Source organism: Pristis pectinata, chromosome 12 (assembly GCF_009764475.1).
Source record: "Pristis pectinata isolate sPriPec2 chromosome 12, sPriPec2.1.pri, whole genome shotgun sequence".
NCBI lineage: Eukaryota > Metazoa > Chordata > Chondrichthyes > Rhinopristiformes > Pristidae > Pristis > Pristis pectinata.
Window position 1 is genome coordinate 35,547,762 of NC_067416.1, and position 21,714 is coordinate 35,569,475.

General features: G+C 41.8%; 1 protein-coding gene across 1 annotated transcript in view; it reads right to left on the bottom strand.

Annotated features, from left to right (window-relative positions):
* pcdh15b (protocadherin-related 15b) overlaps nucleotides 1–21,714 on the bottom strand; it is a 564,355-nt gene that overhangs the window by 62,637 nt on the left and 480,004 nt on the right. Inside the window, exons 27-28 of the mRNA XM_052027763.1 lie at nucleotides 9,172–9,387; nucleotides 6,472–6,560 (exon numbers count right to left, since the gene is read on the bottom strand). Coding sequence (XP_051883723.1) covers nucleotides 6,472–6,560; nucleotides 9,172–9,387 — 305 coding nt within the window. The remainder of the gene's footprint in view (nucleotides 1–6,471; nucleotides 6,561–9,171; nucleotides 9,388–21,714) is intronic.

Consider the following 21,714-nt stretch of genomic DNA (forward strand, 5'->3'; position numbering starts at 1 on the left):
TTTTTAATTTTGTTTCCCTGGGAAAATGTGTGTGCTTTCACTTTATCTATGCCCCTTGTGATTTTATACACCTCTATAAGGTGCCCCCCCCTCATTGTCTTACTCTCCAAGGAATAAAGTCTTCGCCTGCCCTACCTCTCCCTGTAACTCAGGCCCTCGAGTTCTGGCAACAGTCATGTAAATCTTCTTTGCATTCTTTCCAGTTTAATGACATCTTTCCTATAACAGGGTAACCAAAACTCCAAGTGTGGCCTCACTGGTGTCTTATACAACAGCAACATAATGTCCCAACTCCTATACTCAATGCCCTGACTGAAGGCCAGTGTACCAAACGCCTTTTTCGCCACCTGGTCTACCTGTGACACCACTTTCAGGAAACTATGTACCCTGAACTGTCAGTATAAGAATGACTTATAATATATGGCTTCTATGCATCATAGAAGTTATATGTTATCGAAGGAGGCCATCCAATCTCCCTTCCTCAGGTTGCTTTTTCTCCTTCAGAGACAGAAAAGACTTCAGATGGTGAAATCTGGAGCAACCTGGAGGAGTTCAGCGAGTCAGGCAGCACCTGTGGAGGGAAGCCTTCATCAACATTTCAAGCTCAAGGACAGCTTCTATCCCACGGTGATAAGACTATTGAAAGGTTCCCTTATCCGATGAGGTGGACTCTTGATCTGACAATCTTCTTTGTTATGACCTTGCACCTTATTGTCTACCTGCAATGCACTTCCCTGGAGCTGTGACACTTTACTCTGCATTCTGTTTTTGTTGTTGCCTTGTACTACCTCAATGCACTGTGTAATGAATTGATCTGTATGATCGGTATGCAAGACAAGTTTTTCACTGTACCTCGGTACAAGTGACAATAATAAACCAATACCAATACCAATACATTTCGGGTTGAGACCCGACATCATGCCTGAGAATGGAGAGGGAAGATGGAGGGTTTAAAGAAGAGAAGGGAAGGGGAGATACAGGAGCTGACAGGTGATAGGTGGACCAAGAAGGAGAGAAAGATGATGGGCAGATGGAGACAGTGGGGAATGGGGAGGGGTGGATTTGGGAAAAAGGCAGGTGGGTGATAGGTGGAACCAGATAAGGAAAACAAAAAGGCAGATGGGATACAGGTGGGGGACGGGAGGGTGAAAGTGGAGACGGAGGCTGGAGGATGAGAAGCGGTGTCAAAAAGGTTGTGTGTGCTGGAATCTGAGAAGTAAGGAAGGTGACAATGTGCAGCAACAAACAATCTGCTGGAGGAACTCAGCATGTCAAGCAGCATCCGTGGGGGGAAAGGAATGGTTGAACCCTGCATCCAAAACGTTGACAATTCCTGTCCCCCAACAGATGCTGCTCGACCTGCTGAGTTCTTCCAGTAGATTGTTTGTTGCTCTGGATTCCAGCATCTGCAGTCTCATTGTCTCCAAGGTGATGACGGAAACCTTTCAGGGAGAGATGAAGGGCAGATGGAACCAGGTGGGGGAGCGGATCCAGTGGGTGAAGTGTGTGGGTAGTGGGCGGATGGAAGCGGTGGGGGAGGAGGGGGATGAATATGGGTGATGGGGGTCTGGAGGGGGAGGGTGTGGGAAAGGGAATAGAAGTGGAAGGTCTGGAGGTGAATCGGAAGGAGAGAGGGCGAGAGGGAGATAAAGGGAGGGAGAGAGAGAGGGAGCGAGAGATAGAGAGAAAGAGAGAGGGAGAGAGAGAGCGAGAGAGAAGGGGTCACCTGAAATTGGAAAATTCACTGTTCATACCATTGGGTTGTAGACTACCCAGGCAAAATATGAAACGTTGTTATAATTAAATAAGTTTAATTTATCTTCAGTTAGTCAGAAGTCATCTTTCGTCAGAAGTGCTGAGCAAAGATCCATCCTCCCAAGATATCCACCATCAGAGAAGGCAACAAAAGCTGGGCCCAGCATGTGAGTGTGACAGTTTTATAAATAATACATTTCAAATTCAGTTCATTGAATAAAGCCAGAAGCAAAAGCTACTTTTAGTTATTGCCTCCATGAAACCACTGGATTGCTGTTAAGAACTATCTGGCTCACTAATGTCTTTTAAAGTGGGAAATCTCTACTCTTATCCCATGCGACTAAACGTGACTCTAGACCCCAGCAAGTCACATAGTTCAGGGGCACGTAAGAATGTCAATATATAGTGGTCTTTTCAGTGACACTTTTATCCTGCAAACGAATATAAAAGAAAAATCACCATGAGTCCAAAAATCACCAGGCTAAAAGGTGGCAAACTGGCACATCTGTTGTTGTCTCACATATCTGGGTTGGACTCTGACCTTGGATGCTGTCTGTGTTGAGTTTGCATGTTCTGCGACTGCATGCACTTTTTCTGGGTTCTCTGATTTCCTTCTATGTCCCAAAGCCATGCTGATAGGTTAATCGGTTGTTGTAAACTACCCCTCAGTGGAAGTGAGTGGCAAAAGAATCAAAGAGGTCATATTAGGCACATGAGAGAGAATAAGTTGCAAGGGTATAGAGAAATATGGAAACAGGGAATGGGACCTATGGGATTGCTCTGCTGGGAGCCAGGATGAACTCAATGAGCCAAATGGCCTTCTTCTCTATTGCAGTAACTAACCAAGTATAATAGCTTCAAGTTTAAGTGGTAATGAAAGACTTCAGTTACTGACGATGAGATGAAATGATTTCAAGATGTCAGCACGTCATAACAATTGAAAAAGGATATATATATAGGTTATGCAATCAAGTCTGAAGTGTTAAAACAATCAGAAAATTTATTCTGATGTAAGTGGTTGGATATATTTTCCAAATTAATATATTAATATTAATATATTGTTAATATATATGAGTCACATTAACTAATAATGTGACATGTTATGATGCCTAATTTCTCATTAGCTTTTCTGTAAAATTCAAGTTTTTGAAAGAATAATAAGGTTGAATAGATACTTTCAGCAGGAGCCTTTACCTGCCCAAAGAGGAGGGTATTGCACAGGGATCTTACACTGACTTTGGTGAAATAACATTTTGATAGAATGCTATTAAATCATATATTACCTCTTGTTTTTGGCATATATTTTATGCAGAGGAATTTATACTTTGCAATCATCTTCAGTCAGAAGTGCCCAAATGATCCATCCTCCTAAGATCCCCACCAGTGCTGAAGCCAACAAAAGCTGGGCCCAGCATGTGAGTGTGAAAGACAAGGCTGAAGCATTTGCAACCACATTCAGCCAGAGGTGCCAACTGGATGATACATCTCAGCTTCCTCCTGAGACCCCCACAGTCACAGAAGCCAGTGTTCAGCCAATTCAATCCACTCCATGTAATATCAAGAAATGTCTGACAGCACTGGTTTCAGCAAAAGCTGTGGGACCAGGCAACAGCCCAGCTGTAGTGCTGTGGACATGCACTCTAGAACTAGCTGCGCCTTTTGCGAAGTTGTTCCAATACATTTATAACATTGGCATCCACTTGACAATGTGGAAAATTGCCCAGGATCTGTTCACAAAAGGCAGGAGAAATCCAATCCAGCTAATTACAGCCCAATCAATCTATGCTCAATCATAAGTAAAGAGATGCAGAGTGCCAATGACAATGCTATCAAGTGGCACTTCTCTCGAATAACCTGCTCACTGATGCTCAGTTTGGGTTTTGCTAGGAGCTGAGTTCCAGAGTGAGGTAAGAGTGACTGCCCTTGACATCAAGGCAGCTTTTGATCACATGTAGCATCAAGCAACACTGGTAACATTAAAATCAATGGATATCAAGATGAAAAAACTCCAGTGGCTGTAGTCCAAGTGCGGCATTAAGGAACCCTGGTAACATTAAAGTCAATGAACATCAAGGTGAAAACACTCCAGTGGTTATAGTCTGGAGCAGCAGAGGCTGAGGGGAGACCTGATAGAGGTTTATAAGATTATGAGGGGCATACTGTAGATAGAGTAGGAAGCTGGTATCTTTTTCCCAGGGTCAAAATGTCTAATACGTTTAAAGTGAGAGGGGGTAAGTTCAAAGGAGATGAGCGGGACAAGTTTTTTTACACAGAGAGTGGTGGGTGCCTGGAATGCGCTGCCAGGGGTGGTAGTGGGAGCAAATATGATAGGGGCATTTAAGAGGCTCTTAGATAGGCACATGAATAAGAGACATAATAGTTATCAGTGATTAAGATTGGAAATACTTTTTAAGCTTTATCTGATCTTAGATTCAGAACAGAGTACATTGCTACTGTTGCTTCAAAACTCATTGAAAGCACTCATTTTTGCCCCAAATTTAAGGAAAAATGTGCTGGTCCTGGAGAGGCTCCCGAGAAGGTTCATGAATGATCCCAGAAATGAAAAGCTTAACATTTGATGTCTCTGGGCCTGTACAAGATGGAGTTCAGAAGGATGAGGGAGGACCTCATTGAAACCTACTGGACATGAAAGGCCTGGATAGAGTGGACGTGGAGAGAAATTAGAAATAAATGTATCTCACAAGGGGGACGGTGTACATGCACCTGTCTACAACAATGGTGCCGAGGTCGAGAGGGTTGAGACCTTCAAGTTCCCGGGTGTGAACCTTACCAAGAGCCTGTCCTGGTCAAATCGCGTAGATGCTATGGCCAAGAAAGCTCACCAGCGCCTCTACTTCCTCAGGAGGCTAAAGAAATTTGGTTTTTCCCCTTTGACTCTCACCAACTTTTACCGATGCACCATAGAAAGCATCCTGTCTGGATGTATCACAGCTTGGTATGGTAACTGCTCTGCCCAGGACCGCAAGAAACTGCATAGAGTTGTGGACACAGCCCAGCATATCACGGACATCAGCCTCCCCTCCTTGGACTCTGTCTTTATCTCTCGTTGTCTTGGTGTAGCAGCCAGTATAATCAAAGACCCCACCCACCCGGGACATTCTCTCTTCTCTCCTCTTCCATCGGGTAGAAGATACAGGTGTCTGAGGGCACATACCACCAGACTTAAGGACAGCTTCTACCCCACTGTGATAAGACTATTGAACGGTTCCCTTATACAATGAGATGGACTATGACCTCACAATCTACCTTGCTGCGACCATGCACCTTATTGCACTGCACTTTCTCTGTAGCTGCGACACTTTACTCTGTACTGTTATTGTTTTTTCCTGTACTACATCAATGCACTTTTTACTAACTCAATGTAACTGCACTGTGTAATGAATTGACCTGTACGATCGGTTTGTAAGACAAGCTTTTCACTGTACCTCGGTACAAGTGATAATAATAAACCAATACCAATACCAATACATTCCTTTAGGTAACTAAGTTTGATTTCTGCAACTGGATTTGAGTTATTGGATTAGTATCGGGTAGCCTGGATTAATGAATTAGGTGCATGAATTCAAATCCCAGCACTGAAACCGGGGAACTGAAATTCAAGTAATTAAGTTAACGGGTGGCACAGTGGCACTTTCCATGGGAGAGCTGTTGCCTCACAGCTTCAGCAGCTAGGTTTCAATCCTGATGTCTGGTGTGGCTTGTGTGGAGTTTGTATGTTCTCTCCATGATTGTGTGGCTTTCCTCTGGATGCTCTAGTTTCTGCCTGTATCCCAAAGACCTGCTGACTGATAGTTTAATAGGCCACTATAAATTAAGAGTAATGTAGGTGTGTGGTAGGAGGTTCAGGGGCAGTTGATAGCCCTATTAGAGGGAATAGGTTGCAGAGAAATAAGTGGGTGAATGTGACAGATGGTATTGCTCTGGGAGCCAGCATACGCTTAAGGGGCTGAAAAGCCTCCTTCTATGTTGCAAGGAAATAAGAGAAATGAAATCTGAGCAAATATCATTAGTGGTGACTGCTAAACTGGCATATTATTATAAAAATACAGTTGTTTCATTAATATAGTTAAGAGAATAAAATCTGGCATCCTTCCTTGGTTTGGCCTACATGTAACCCCAGACACATAACTATTGGTTGACCACTTCCTGAAATTGCCAAGCAAACCACTCAATTCAGGGGCAATTAAGGATAAACAATAAATGCTAATTATGTCTCTACCTCATGAATGAATTAAAAAAAACTGACATTTGCCAACACTAATTTATTAGCTCCATTTACATTATGACTCTCAAGAGGTCTCTTATTTAGTGATACACAGCACAGATGATGCAGTGTAGTTAATATCAGACCAATATTTAACCCTACTGTATAAAATACATGAAGCATGGGCCAAATGTAACAAACAAATTATTTTCAGCTTTGAAACTGCGGATAAAATAATTCTGTAAAATTCTATAATTTTCCTAAAGTGATAATGCTCAGCATTAGTTTTAGGTTTACATTTGTTAAAGCATGTCTTTGAAGAATGATGTTGAAAAGCAGTTGTTTCCTCTGCATTTTAAATGGAACAGCTGCTCACTGTTTTGTAGATGTCAATGCGTAAAATATCAGGAACAATTTGAAAGAAAGTCAAATTTATTTCTATGCAGACAAATAAAAACTTATACCTTAAAAGTATGAAAATTGCACCTTACCCAATTAGCTGATCCTTGTTCTGTTCCACCAGTGTAGGAGGAACATTTGAAACAATCACCTGCATATCCAATTCATTAACCACTGAGACCTAGAGAAACAAACACAGTTCTGTTGGTCTAACCTACTAATTCTTCACTTCAGACAGCATGACCGATGTTAAACTTTTGGAATGAAATTATCGGTTCAGTTATATCTTACGAGATATGTAAGTCTTGTAGGATGCAAAGCTTTTACCATTTATAAGGCAACTATATGAAGAACAATAATATTCTGAAACACGTAGTGGCGGTTGGTCGTTAAGATTAGGGCCTCCATTGGGGAAAGGGTTGGAGAGTTTTGAAGGATTTGAAGGGTTGAAGTGCTGGTGCTCAGGTGGAACAGAAAATTGGGATTTGGGTGTTCAGATGGGAATGGCGGCATTCAGGAGTCCAGGACCTTGCGTGATTAGCGGGGGGGGGGGGGGGGGCAGGTCAGTGAATGATCCATAAGTGAGGTGTGGAGCAAAAGGTGGAGGACGTACCGTACATGGGTAGAGTCCCAGTTTAGCTCTGCACAATGAAATGCAGTTGCCTTGAGAGTGATCAATGTAGTCACTCCTTGGAAAATGTAGATTAACTGCCCCATCAATGTTTCAAAAGGAACACAGCATGGGGAACGATATAATTTGGTACACAACAAATGCTGAAATCATATCAGAAGCACAAACTCAACTCACACTGGGAAGGTCCTGGTCAATTTCAGAAGTTACATGAAATGGTCAATACTGTATTTTATTCTGACCAAGGTTATCTTTAGTCATGTAGCATTGAAATTAATGATCGAATTTCTAGGCTGCCATGTCTTGGAAACATATCATCTGCTTTATGGATGTATTGACTTAAAATAAAACAAAGTTCAAATGAGAAGAGGTCTTCTCCATTAAATGTGAAACTTCCATCATGTTTAGGTTTCATCACAGCAAAGACTGAGAGACCTGCATCTGATAATGGAGTGCAAACTCCCCCCAAAGACCCTTTCCAACTACAGGCTCAGAAAGCTCTGCAGTCAGTTAGCAGACTCAAGGGTAAGTGAGCCCCAGGGAGGAAGTTGTGGAATTTAATCTGCCCAAGCCATATAGTTTAACAATTAAAAAACGTTATCTTTTCCCTGAATGTAGACTGAACTGAATTGATGGTGTTCTGAGGCAAGTAAAGCAAAACTGAAGACATGAAATAAAATTTACTTGTTAATGGATACATCTGTTAGAAAGTTATGGCAGACAGCTACTGAGTATAAGTTCTAGCCAATGAATGTTTCCTTCATTCATCTCCCTGACTGCAGTCCCAGGTGCTGTTGGCAACTCCTATACAATGTTAACTTACTGGTTTTCAGGAATTATTGTTGCTCCTTTCACTAACCAGGAAAATGTATTATTGGGGAGAAGAGGGTGGTCTATATTTATGAAAGCACATGGCAAAGACCCATACCTCTTCAGTAAATCCAAACCTTTGTAAGATTGATTTTGTTCCCAAAATGCTTACCCAGAGGGTAGGGTTGTCTACAGAGGTTTGGAATTTTGCAGACATTGCAATCCGGTTTATGTTGACAAGAGAAGAAAAAACAGCTTATTAAGCTCACAGACTAACTAATTGTTGTTAAGTAATGAATATTGGAAAAGGTTGGCAAATCTATCAGAAAGCAAGCTGAGACTCAATTGCCCTCCTGGTTTTGCAATACATACTCAAAGATTTAACAGAAAGCCTGTACTTTGAAGGGAATGCATGCCAAGCATCCTCTGTTATACTGATCAACTGGAAAATTCCATCCAAGTTTGAAGAATTAACATTTAATTTTACTGAAATTGATTGCTAATATGTACTTCAAACTAAATAATAAAAATAAAATGGTAGACTATGTTTCCATTTTAACTAGACTTAGAAGGAATATAAGTTCTGCAGGTGATGAATTCAGGACTGTCTTTCCTGCAATGCACAGTTTCAGAAGATACAAAATTACCTCAATAACTTAGAAACAAGAGCCCCTTGGTTGCTCATGCCCAAATATGCAGCCTGCCCTCTTCTGTGAGAAGTAAGGTTTGGGGTAGAGCACGTTTAACAAAGGAGTAAATAACAATGGCACATAAGTTAATGCATCATACTCTTAATTCATAAATGATCAATCCCCTTCCACTCCCAAATTGGTGCATGAAGGAAATCCCAAGTAGGCACTGTGTCCACTATATTGGATCATACACTGAGCTTTACCGGTACTAATTTGTATTATTGTAAAAAGAACTATTATTACATTTTGAGCAGTGAGCTGAATTCTGTTAAAGACTTACACAGAAAATGTTTTATCAGTGACTTCAAAGCCTAGGACACTACTCCTACAGGAGTGTTCCATTAAAGTCTGCCACTTAAAGGAAATAGAATTACATTTTTAAAATAAGCATATTGCAGGTGATTCCCTTAGTGGTGAACACACAATAAATCTGGCAACTAATTAAGTTGAAATAGATGGAAGAAAATGTGAAAACTTTTTTCTGAATTACTGATTTCCAGATAGATACATACCTATAGCTGATTACGTGCTACATTTCTCAATGAGTCTTGTGAGGAAAAAATGGCAGTTTATTGTTATGGAAAGAAGCGCTTCAAATGTCAGGCAACCCATTGAACTCTGAGATGAAACAACTTAATGAAATCAAGTCCTGTACTTACAACAACTTGTGCGCTGCTGCTCAGTTCTGTGCCATAGTTATCTGTTGCAATAACTTCAAACTTATAATATGACCGCCTCATGTTTCTGAATGTAATGGATGTCTTGATTACGCCAGTGTATTCCTCTATCACAAAACCATCCTTTCCGTCTTTTGTGGGTGGTATGATTAGTCGGAACTGAGATATACTGTAGTTTCCACTGTCCTTATCTTCAACCTGAACATACAGAAAATAATGAAATCCAAAGACTAGTCATACATCCATCATATTAGGTGTTAAAATAGATCTCTGCCATAGAAAAAAATGATCGATCTACTGTATGTCTTGACAGGAAGAACAAAGCATTGAACCTGTACATTCAAAGAAAATGAGCATCAGGATCAGATTTTCCCACCAGACATAACCAGAGCTCAGGTGACACAGCAATAGGAACACAGAATGACATCAGCTATCTGAGCAGCAGTGCTTAAGACTGTTGCTACTGCTCAGTGAATTGGGCTGGTTGTCAAGGAAGCAGGCTTTGTGACTGGAAGGACAAGCAAGGCAAATGGAAATCAACCTTATTGAAGGTCAATGGAACCAATACCGTGCCATGATGTTGCGGTGCTTAGCGAGACCGAATTTCATTCATACACTGAGCAGCTGACAGAAAAAAACATGAATGATAAACAAAAGCACAGAAGAGGGATAGCCATTCAGCCCCCCAAGCTTGTGCTTCATCCAATAAAGTCATAGCTGATCTGAACCTCAACTTCTTTATCCATCTTAGCTCCTTGTACCTCAGTACCTTGAACTAAGCCAAATCATTTCAGCTCACTCTGAAGGCTTCAACTGATCCAGCATCCAAAGATTTTTGGGAGAGAGAAATCCAGATTACCACTATCTGCTACATGCAAAAGTGTTGCTTGGCTTCAATCCTAAATGGCCACGTGTAATTTTAGGAATCTGAGGTCTTGATTCCCTGAGGGAATAGCGTCATTGTCTCTAACCAATTTAATCCTTTTAAGACCTTGATTATATAGCCCATTCAAGAACAATTATGACACAAGAAGATTGATCCATAAAAGAGAGCCCCATGTAATTACAAAAATAAAGATTTTGTGTGGTATTGGATTTTGTACTAGTGGCAGAAAAAATATCTGCTCCATAAAACTGCTTTGTTTAGCACTGCTGGACAGACAAGAGTACCTTCAGCTATGCTGAGCATGCAGATTGTTCATACTTCTTACTTGCTGAGTGATAGCCTGGCCAACAATGTACTATAATGACTGAAAGTAAATTATGTGCATTGTGCTGTATTACATATAGTTGCAATAGCATCTTTCACAGTCAAAGAAATAATAAATCTAAGTTATGAAATTGGTTGACTTAGTTCCTGGCTTAAACTTCATGCAAATACATCTTTTCACTTAAAGAATATAAATGCAAAATTCAAAGATAAAATTTTCCCAGAATCCAAACTATAAAATTTAGGATCGCCCTGATTACTGGATGTGAACCACAGACATAAAGTTCAGATGGAGGGTCCAGATCCAGTCCAGACGAATAGTCTCAACCTGAAACGTCGACTGTCCATTTCCCTCCACAGATGCTGCCTGGCCCGCTGAGTTCCTCCAGAGCCTCTTGTGTTGCTGCAGATGTAAAGTATTGACCCGTCTATAAACGTTTTTTGTTTGAAAGTCTTTTGTCATGGAATGTGACCAGATTCATTCTTAAAATCTTACTGCATATTTATATGGAATTCACGCCACAGAACAGGCCAGTCAACCCAAACGGTCTCTGCTAGTTCTACCAAAGCTTCCCAGCATCCTGGATCTCTATTTCTTCTCACACTGTCAGTATGTCCTACTTTTTCTTTCTTGTATATTGAAGCAGCTTTCCCTTAAAGACAGAATTTATTTCCTCTTGATTGTAAGCGAAGAACACAGTGTAACACTCAGAAAAATCCTTTGAAAAATTAGTCAGTTCAAAAGATGCTCCAAAGCTATGAACGATCTTTGCTCCAAGCCGCTGAGAAAGATAAATTCAAGGCAGAGAACCACTGCTGAATAATGCAACAGGATAAACTGCTTCAATTATTTCCACAAAGCAGATAACTCATTATAGAAGAAAAGCATCATTGTTTTTTGCTGTCTTGATGACAACTGGTTTTACAAGTTAATTGTTTTCTTTTAAGCAGATGCTGTGCAAATTCCAAGCGAAGTCAGTCAGAAGAGGGAGCTACTGCACCATAAACATGAGGAAAAGATAGCATCTATCATTCTTAGCCATCAATAAAATCTGAATATCAATCAGAAAAGATAAAGATGCACAATTATATTTAAAGCAAATCTCTGATTGTGAAATTCTCTCACTAATTTATTCAGCTCAGAGAAAGAGAACTAATGCAAATAAAATTTTGCTGCAAAGCCCAAGTTTAATTTCAAAAATAGGCCAGAAAATACAAGCAGCTCAGATTGGCTTTTTGTTCAAACATCACTTAAGTTCCATTCTAAGAACAAAAAAAGTTCATTCCAGTTGTTATTTGTAATTTAGGATTTTTTACCATGTCATTTGAATGTCTACTTTTGCTTCTTAGAATTGTAGCAATTTTAAATGTTTGCATGAAGATTGACAGGAACAAATTTTAGAGAACAATTGGAAATCTTCAAAGAAGGGATATTTCAAAGAGAGGCTAGGTACATTCCCACAAGAGGGAAGGCTAGATCCAAAGCCAGGGCCCTTGGATAACGAGGGAGAAAGAGAATATGCTGAAATTAAACAAGAGGCTGTCCCAAGAATTCTTCAGGTGAGAACCAGGCTAATCCTCCTCCGTTACTACCATCAGGGAGGAGGGATAGGAACCTGAAGACCCACACTCATCGTTTCAGGAACAGCTTCTTCCCCTCCGCCATCACATTTCTGAATGGTCCATGAACACCACCTCATCATTCCTGTTTTGCACTATTTGCTTATTTTTGTAACTTACAGCAAATTTTATGTCTTTATGTCTTGTACTGTACTGCTGCCGTAAAACAACAAATTTCACAACATATGTCAGTGATAATAAACCTGATTCTGATTCTAATTACTGTAAGCTCAGAGCATTGGACAAAGTATCACATAAAAGGCTGATTATCATAGTTGAGACTCGTAGATTATGAGATTCAGTGTCAGGTTGGATAAAAAGTTTGCTTAAAGACAGAAAATGGGGCAAATTGTAATTTTTTCATATTGATTAACTTGGATATTGGAATATAGAGTAAAATCTCAATAAGTGCCGATGTTACTGAACTTGGAAGTGTAACAAACAATGAGGATGAATCCAATTGACTGCAATAGGCCATATATAGAAAAGTTAGCATGCAGCAGATGGAATTTATCACAGAGAAGTGTGAAGTGATGTATTTAGGCAGAAAGGTGGAGAACAAGAAATAGAGATTTAATGGCACCATTCTAAAGAATGAACAGGAACAGAGGGACCTGTGAGTCCCATGTAGACCTTTGAAGGTGGCATGGCATGTGGGATCTTGGGCTTCATAAACAGATGTCGAGTACAAATGCACAGACATTTTGCTGGTTAGGCTACAACTAGAGTACTGAATCCAGTTCTGAATCACCACACTTTAAGAAGGTTGTAAAAGTCCTTGATAAGTTGCAGAGAAGATTTGCCAGAATCATTGTCAGGATGAGGGATGTTAACCACAAGGTAGAGAACCTGGAGTTGTTCTCCTTGGGGAAAAGGAGGTTGAGCAGTGATTTATTAGAGGCGCTTAAGATTATTTACGTAAACTAAACAAAGCAAAGCTGTTCTCATTAGCTGAAGTAATAAGGAACAGGTGACGTAGATTTAAGATTTTGAGAAGCAATACGGGGTGGTTTGAGTAAGAACGTTTTTATGTAGCAAGTGGTAATGCCTTGGAATTCACTGCCTCTGAGGGTGGTGGGAGCAGAGGCAATCAATGGATTCAGAAGAGAACTGGATAAGCACAAGGGAAATAAACTTGCAGGGTTACAGGAATAGAGTGATGGAATGGGATTGACTAGATTGCTGTGCAGATAATTGGTGTAAACCTGAAGGAGCAAGCGGCATCCTTCTGTATTGTAATAACTCTTCGACTTGACAATTTGCTCCTGTAATTAATTTAATATTTTTGCCAAACACAACTTAATTGACCAAATCCTATTAACCAGTGTTAAAAAATTGTCATTACTTCAGCATGATTAATCAACAAGAATCAAACAGGCTAATCTAATTTTAAGGAACTGATTCTTTCAAGACTCCCACCATCATAACTATGAATAATGAAATAACTTCCTTTGTTTTATCAAAAAGATTCTCCTTAAAGATCAACTGCAATCAGCCTTTGGAAAAATAAGCTCATCAAAGTCTTAAATATATTGTTGTCACAGCTCTTCATTGATATAAAACTGTTCAAGAGGCTTTCACATTCATGGAATGTCCAATACCTGACAAGGAGCATGCCAAGATTGGTTTGATATTCTCAACCAAACCATAATGCTTTCTTCATTCACTTTAGGCCTGGGAACAGTGATAAACACTGTCAACTTCAAAGCCTGACATCAACACACCCGTGCTAGAAAATGCCAGAAACACCTGGCATTTATGATAATATTTATGGAGCTGAAACAACCTTATGTCTCAGACCTAAAGAATAGTTATAATCCGAAAGTATAAAATTCCTTATTCTCTTTGAAGATAGTGCAAGCCCTATTGAGTATTTCCAGCATTTTCTTTAACTTATTAGGGCTTATTTGAAAACAGCACATAATTGAAAATTTATGACACTATTTATCACATTATGTAAGTTCCAGTTGAAAACAAGCTACCCAGCCTAATTCTACCTTCCAGCACTGGGTCTGTAGTTCTGCTACCTCAATATAACATGCATTTTGACAGACAGCTTTAACACCCGCATTACACACTGTATGTGTTGTAAGTGAAACCAATACATACCTAATTTCCAACCTGGAGGGTGTGATATTACCTGCAGTACATCTAAATCAGCAAAATAATGAGAACCATTATATCAAGGTTGCACCCAAGAGTTCCAGCATCTACAGAATTTTAGTTTTGCAATCCCTTACACTGATTTTTCATTTTTAATTCTAAACTTGAAAGTTGGGGACTAAATTATTTTTGATATTTGGGAGAAATTTACCTTGGGACCTGAACTATGGAAGTGCTATTGTATTCTTAGGCAGTCGCTCCTATTCGAGGATGACTTGCTTTCAGCGTAGTGTTGAGGGTTCTGAAGTGACTGATGCCAGCAATGTGATTCTTCCACAAAATGGGAAAAGAGTATCTGACAAGTGCTTGGATTGTGAGGTGGTTCACTACCCATACTGTGGTTTGAGTCTTGCAGATCAGCTTGAAAACACTACGGCCCAGAAATTTGACTGTGCCAATTTTCCACCTTTGGAATGGAACGAACAACCCTCTGAATGCTATTCTGAAAAGCTTAAAGAAGGTGCTGAAATTGATTAGCGCTGGATGATTTGAAATCAATGCTCACACCGAATCCCGAATCATTGAAAATTTACTAGAGACAGAGACCATTCATCCCATTACAGGTCCTCCCCTGGTTACAAACACCCAACTTATGGACACCCTGTAGCGGCTAGCTACACACTACGAAATGAAGACACAGAGTCGCTGGTTTCGAAATCAGAGGTCGAATACCGACAGAGGCGCGGTGCACCTTTAATATCCGAAAACTTCCCACGCTACAATTCCCGCGTTGACATCACACGCGGGTCACCTGACCTTCCCGCGCGCGGGCTTTCTCAGCCCAATGCTGGGGAAGAAGGAGGGCTCCACGCCACCTTGGATCGGGGCCTCCGACGACATTGCGATTTTGGGAGCTGGTTCGATGCTGGTGCCGTGAGTCGCTACAACCCCGTTCAGAGGGTCGAGTTCGGGAGACTGGTGGGATGGATAGGGATGGATTTGCCGGCTGCTGCGGGTGGGAGTGAGGCATTTCCATCGTGCCTTCTCTCCCCATCCTACCACACAGCACCGAGTCGCAACAATCAGGGCTTGGGTGGAGCTGAGCAGAGCTGGGAGCACTGAGCAGACTCACTCACTCACCGAGTCAGTGAGGCCGGCTGGCGGCCACTCTTCCCGCCCCTGCTCGCTCTCCTGTTACAGCTGTTTCTACTCATTTCCAAATTACAAACAGTTTGGGTCTCGGACAGTTCTCGGAACCCTGTCATAACCTGGGCACCGCCTGACTTCATTATTTTTCCTCTCTCTCTGTCTGCCTCCATCTGTCATTCACCTGCCACTGTCTCCCAAATCCAACCCACTTTTTCTCCCCTACCTGGTGCAACCTCCCTGCCACCTTACACCCCTCTTCAGTCCTGATCTAGCATCTTGACTCAAAACGTCGACAATTCCTTTCCGCCCACAGATGCTGCATGATCCACTGAGTTCCTCCATCAGTTCGTTTGTTGCTCCAGGTTCCAGTATCTGCAGTCTCTTGTGCCTCCTCTCTTATTTTATATTCTAGTTGGAAGCAAACTACCCAGCCTAATTACACCTTCCAGCACTGGGTCATGACCCTTCATGTGCACATCCAAGTATTTTTTAAATGTGATGAGGATTCTTTGTCTGCCACCCTTTCAGGTCCCTTCCACCCTCCGGGTGAAAAATTTTCCTTAACTCTCCTCAAATCCCTCCACCAATTACAGCAAATCTTCATTCCCTGGTTTGTAACCCATCTGCTTTGGGAAATAGATCCTTCCTAGTCACTCTATTTAAGCTCTTTATTATTTTATGCAGTTTCCCTAGTCTCCACTGTTCCAAAGAAGGCAAACCAAGTTTGCCCTGTCCTCCTCTGTAGTCACTGTTTCTAGTTCTGCAAAAGCTTTTCTACACCCCACATCTTTCTTGGAATGTGGAATCAGAAATGAATGCTGTGGCCAAACGAGTCTTCTATCCATTTCTTGCAGACTCTGCCTGCTCTTATTTCACATACCTCAGCTAATAAAGGAAAGAATCCTCCAAACCTTTTCAATTACCTTATTGACATGTCCTGCTAACTTTAACGATCTATAGACATATGTTCTAAGGTATGTCTCTTCCTCCACAGATTCAATGTCCTCCCATTCATTGTAGATTCCCTGGCTTTAATGAACATCCCCACATGGATTACCTCACACCTCTCTGGATTATAACCAATTTGCCATTTTTCTGCACAACTGACTAGACCATCTGAATCTTCTTGCAGTCTGAAGCTTTCCTCCTCACTGTCAACCACTTGGCAATTTTTGTATCATCTGAAAACTTCATTATCGTGCCTCTTACAATTAAGTCAAAATCATTAAGGATATTAAACTAAAAATAAGGGACTGAGTACTTAGTCCTGTGAATCCCCACCGATAACCACCCTCCAGCCACAAAACACCATCAACAATCATGCTTTGTCACTGAGCCATTTGGTATCCAATTTGCCATTCCTCCTTGGATTCCATGGGTTGTTACATTCTTTTAGATAGCCTGATGGATGGTTTTGTGTCAAAAGTCTTGCTAAATTCCATGTACATCAAACATACAGCCCTCATCAACCATCCTTGCTACCTCCTCAAAGAACTTAATTGTTAGTCAGACATGAACTTCCCCTAACAAGTAAATGCTAAGTGTCCCTGATTAACTTGTGTCTTCTTAAATGAAGTTTTGGATGTTCCCTTGCAGCAGATTCTAATAAATTACCCACCATCCCCTTTCAAACAGTGCGATTATCCAACACTCTGGCAACACTTCTGCATTCAGCAGGAATGAGAAACTATAGTCAGAGCCTCTGGAATTTCCTCCTGAGCTTCTTCTAACAACCTGAGATATATTTCATCCTCAATGTTCATGCCATGGGGTTGTAGACTACCCAGGCAGAATATGAGATGCTGTTCCCCCGGTTTGCATTGGGCTTCACCGTGGAAGCAGAGAAGGCCGAGGATGGACAGGTCAGCATGGGACTGGGAAGGGGAATTGAAATACCATGTAACTGGGAGCTTGAAATGACCATCGCGGACCAAGCATAGGTGCTCTGCGAAACAGTCGCCCAGTCTGTGTTTGGTCTTGCTAATGTAGAGGAGGCCAATCTGGAGCACCGATACAGTGTATGAGGTTGAAGGAGATGCACTTGAATCTTTGAATCATGTGGAAGAGTTGTTTAGGTCCCTAGATGGTGCTGAGGGAGGAGGTGTAAGGACAGGTGTTACGCCTCCTGCCACTGCAGGGGAAAGTGCCAGGGGTCAGGGAGGGGTGGGTGGGAAGAGATGAGCAGACCAGAGAGTCACAGAGGGAGTGGTCCCTGCGGGAGGCTGAAAGCAATAAGGAGGAGAAGGTGTGGCTGGTGGTGGGTTTGTGTTGCAGCTGGTGGAAATGATGAAGGATGATATGCTGGATGTGGAGGCTCATAGGGTGAAAGGTGAGGACTAGGGGAGCTCTATCTCTGTCCTGTCTGGCGAGAGGCAGGGTGAGAGCAGAAGCAGGACAAACAGAGGAGATGTGAGAACAATGCACCTGTCTACATCAATGGTGCTGAGTTCGAGAGGGTTGAGAGCTTCAAGTTCCCAGGAGTGAACATCACCAATAGATTGTCCTGGTCCAACCACGCAGACACCACGGCCAAGAAAGCTCACCAGGGCCTCCACTTCCTCAGGAAGCTAAAGAAATTTGGCATGTCCCATTTACAATCACTAACTTTTATCGATGCACCATAGAAACCATCCTATCTAGATGCATCATGGCTTGGTGTGGCAACTGCTCTGCCCAGGACTGCAAGAAACTGCAGAGAGTTGTGGACACAGCCCAGCAAATCACGGAAACCAGCCTCCCCTCCATGGACTGTGTCTACACTTCTCACTGCTTCAGTAAAGCAGCCAGCATAATCAAAGACCCCACCCACCCGAGACATTCTCTCTTCTCTCCTCTTCCATTGGGTAGAAGATACAGGTGCCTGAGGGCACGTACCACCAGGCTTAAGGACAGCTTCTATCCCCCTGTTATAAGACTATTGAACAGTTCCCTACTACGGTAAGATAGACTCTTGACCTCACAATTTACCTCGTTATGACCTTGCACCTTATTGTCTACCTGCACTGCACTTTCTCTGTAGCTGTGACACTTTACTCTGCATTCTGTATTGTTTTACCTTGTACTACCTCAAAGCACTGTGTAATGAATTGATCTGTTTGAACAATATACAAGACACGTTTTTCACTGTACCTTCGTACAAGTGACAATAGTAAACCAATTCAATTCAATTCAATTCAATTCAACTCAATTCAATGCAGTTCAATTCAATTCAATTCAATTCAGAAGGGAAGCCATGCTTCCTGAAAAAGGAGGACATGTCAGATGCCATCAGATGCAAGGACATTTCTAGATCCATACCCCATATATTTCATCCTGATCTGCTGATTTATCCATTTTCAAAGATGATGAACCTCTCATTATTACTTTTACTCTGTTTAGTCATCCAACTCATCTGCCTTAACTACATAACCAACATTATCTTCTTTGAAATGAAGAATGTTGCAAAACTTTCATTAAGGGCTGTGCGCATGCCATCCAGCTCCACCCATGTTAGCTTTATGATCCGTAAGGCCTTACCCTTTCCTTAGTTGTCCCCTTGTTTCTTATGTGCTGATAAAACACCTTTGAATTTTCTTTGATTTTAATTGCCAATTATTTTTCATACCATCTGTTGGTTTTCTGAATTCCAATGCAAAATTTTCTTTGTTCTTCCAGGCTTACTGATGTAGCAAATTCTCATCTGATATAAGCTTCTCTTTTTTGCCTCACTCTGTACTCCGTGCAACTTATCATCCAAGGTGCTCTAGAATTAACAGTCTTGCCCCCTTTTCTTCATGGGAACTTGCATACCCTGAACCTTCTGAAGCCTCCCATGGCTCTGAGACTGATTTACCCTGAAGTTGCTGTTTCCAATCTGCTTTGGCTAAATCACTTCTCAGTTTAGTAAAACTGGCCTTAGCCCAATTTGGAACCTGTTCTTCTATTTTATCTTTGAAAGTTGCCCCCCAAGCCACATACCATCTTGACTTGGAAATATATCACCATTCCTTTACCGTTGCTAGGTCAAAATCCTGGAACTCTCTCCCAAACAGCATTGTGGGGATACCCACACCTCAAGGACTACAGTGGTTCAAGAAGGCAGCTCACCACCACCTTCTCAAGGGCAATCAGTGATGGACAATTAAAAGCTGGCTCAGCCTGTGAAGCCCACATCCCTTGAATGAATAAAAATAAAACAGGCAGCTTGTAGGGATCCTAAGGCTATTTTTTGGAGAGTGAGGTGATCCAGACTGACTCTGAGATCAGTGCAAGCATCTTTGAATCAGTATATTTGAGGGTTTTTTTTGAGATCATGGCTGTGAATGAGAACTGCGTTGTGAAAGTTTCCTGTAAAGCTTGGGTACATTTTGAGTTGGGTGTCATCTATTTTGTCAGACGCTTTTCTCCTGGTTTTTCATTCAGTTCTATATGGAACTAGTTCTCTATTTTCTGACACGTTTGCTGCTGCAGTTTGAGGGGGTGCCTACTGAACCCACCTGTGATGACTAGGATCCCAGTCTGGGTAGGTTTACATGCGATTTGTTTTGCAGTGAGTTGTGCAGTGCACCGCCAATGACTATAGGAGAAAAATGTCTGCTCCTTCGCCTTAATAACACTGCCATGGAGCCTTCAGCATTAGTAACAACTGGTTCTTGTGTGAGTGAACCGTGCCATTGGATATTGGACCAATGTGATTGTAAAACCTGCTAGAGATGAATTTTGGGGATTACACTATATTGTCTAATACCAGAGAGCATTTAAGGTGAGAGGGGTTAAGTTCAAAGGAGATGTGTGGGGTAGGTGTTTTTACACAGAGAGTGGTGTGTGCCTGGAATGGGCTGCTAGGGGTGATAGTGGAGGTAAATACAATAGAGGTGTTTAAAGGGCTCTTAGACAGGCACATGAATGTGCAGAGAATGGAGGGATATGGACATTGTGTAGGTAGAAGGGATTAGTTTCATTAGGTGTTTAATTAATAGGTTAATTCATTTGGCACAAAATTGTGAGCTAAGGGGCCTGTTCCTGTGCTGTACTGTTCTTTGCTCTATGTTCACTGTGTCTTTCGGGAAACCTAGATGTTAGGAAATCAGAGCCACAGTACAAGTAAATCTTCTACCAAAAGGGCAGGATGATATTAACTCTCACAAACATCTACAAAATTGCTTCATAATATGTTAATACACAAAACCTGTTGTCTGCCATTGTGCAGGCAGAGTTCCAGGCCTAGGGTGTTCGGTGGGGCCTGGAGATGACATTGAGGTGCTTTTGGTCTGGTTTGTACATGCGAGCAGCAATCCTAGAGATGGTGTGTTAATACAACCCAAATATCTGCGCGCAGCTCATTGCAGAGCAAGACCAGACTTTGATGCCTGGCTACTAAACTGCTACATTTCGAGCAGAATTGCTGGTGGATGGAACTTGGACTTTGGAGAATGGGAGGTGGTACGTCCTAATTATTTTTCCGCATGATCTTGTCTAAAATGAAAGTCAAGCATCAGTGAAAGGAATTTTGATGACAGAATTAAACAATAAAACTTTGACAATTGATTAATTTTATTTACTCCAGAATCATTTTCCTCCTCCCTGTCACTGCCACCTTCCACACTAGCCCTAACCCCCAGCACCTGGTGGGGAACAGCAGGGGAACAATGGCTTAAATTACTTCCTTACATTTGCATTCACACCTTGGGAGCTTTCAGGCCAATGGATCAGAATGGGCCTCACAGGGATCTGACATTGGGTATGTGTGACTGTGAACTTCTATCCCCAGAGCTGACTGTACCTCCTTGTTTCTAACTAGTTGGAGGGTTTGCTGTATGTGGAGAGATTGAAGAAAAGATTCACGAGGATGTCACCAGGACTGGAGGGCTTGAGTTATAAGAAGAGGCTCGAGAGGTTGGGACTTCATTCTCTGGAGCATAGGAGGTTAAGGGGTGACCTTATAGGGGTGTATAAGATCATGAGAAGCATGGGGAAGGTGGACGGTCACAGTCTTTTTCCCAGGGTTGGGGAGTCTAAAACTAGAGGACATCGGTTTGAGGTGAGAGGGGAAAAGTTTAAAAGAGACCTGAGGGGCAACTTTTTCACACAGAGGGGTGGTGGATGTATGGAACGAGCTGCCAGAGGAAGCTGTAGTGGCAGGTACTATTACAATGTTTAAAAGACATTTAGATAGGTACATGGATTGAAAAGGCCTAGAGGGATATGGGCCGAATGCAGGCAAATGGGACTAGCTTGGATAGACATCATGGTCGGCTGAAGATCCTGTCTCTGTGCTGTATAACGCCATGATTGGGCCAATACTTTGTAGAGCTCAGAAGTATGAGCAGTGATCTCATTAAAACGTACAGAATTCTTTCGAGGTTTAACAGGACCATCATGGAGTTGATGCTTCTTACGGCTTGGGTGTTGAGAACTAGGGGGTCATAGGGGGGTATCAAAATAAGGGGTCATTCCTCATTGGC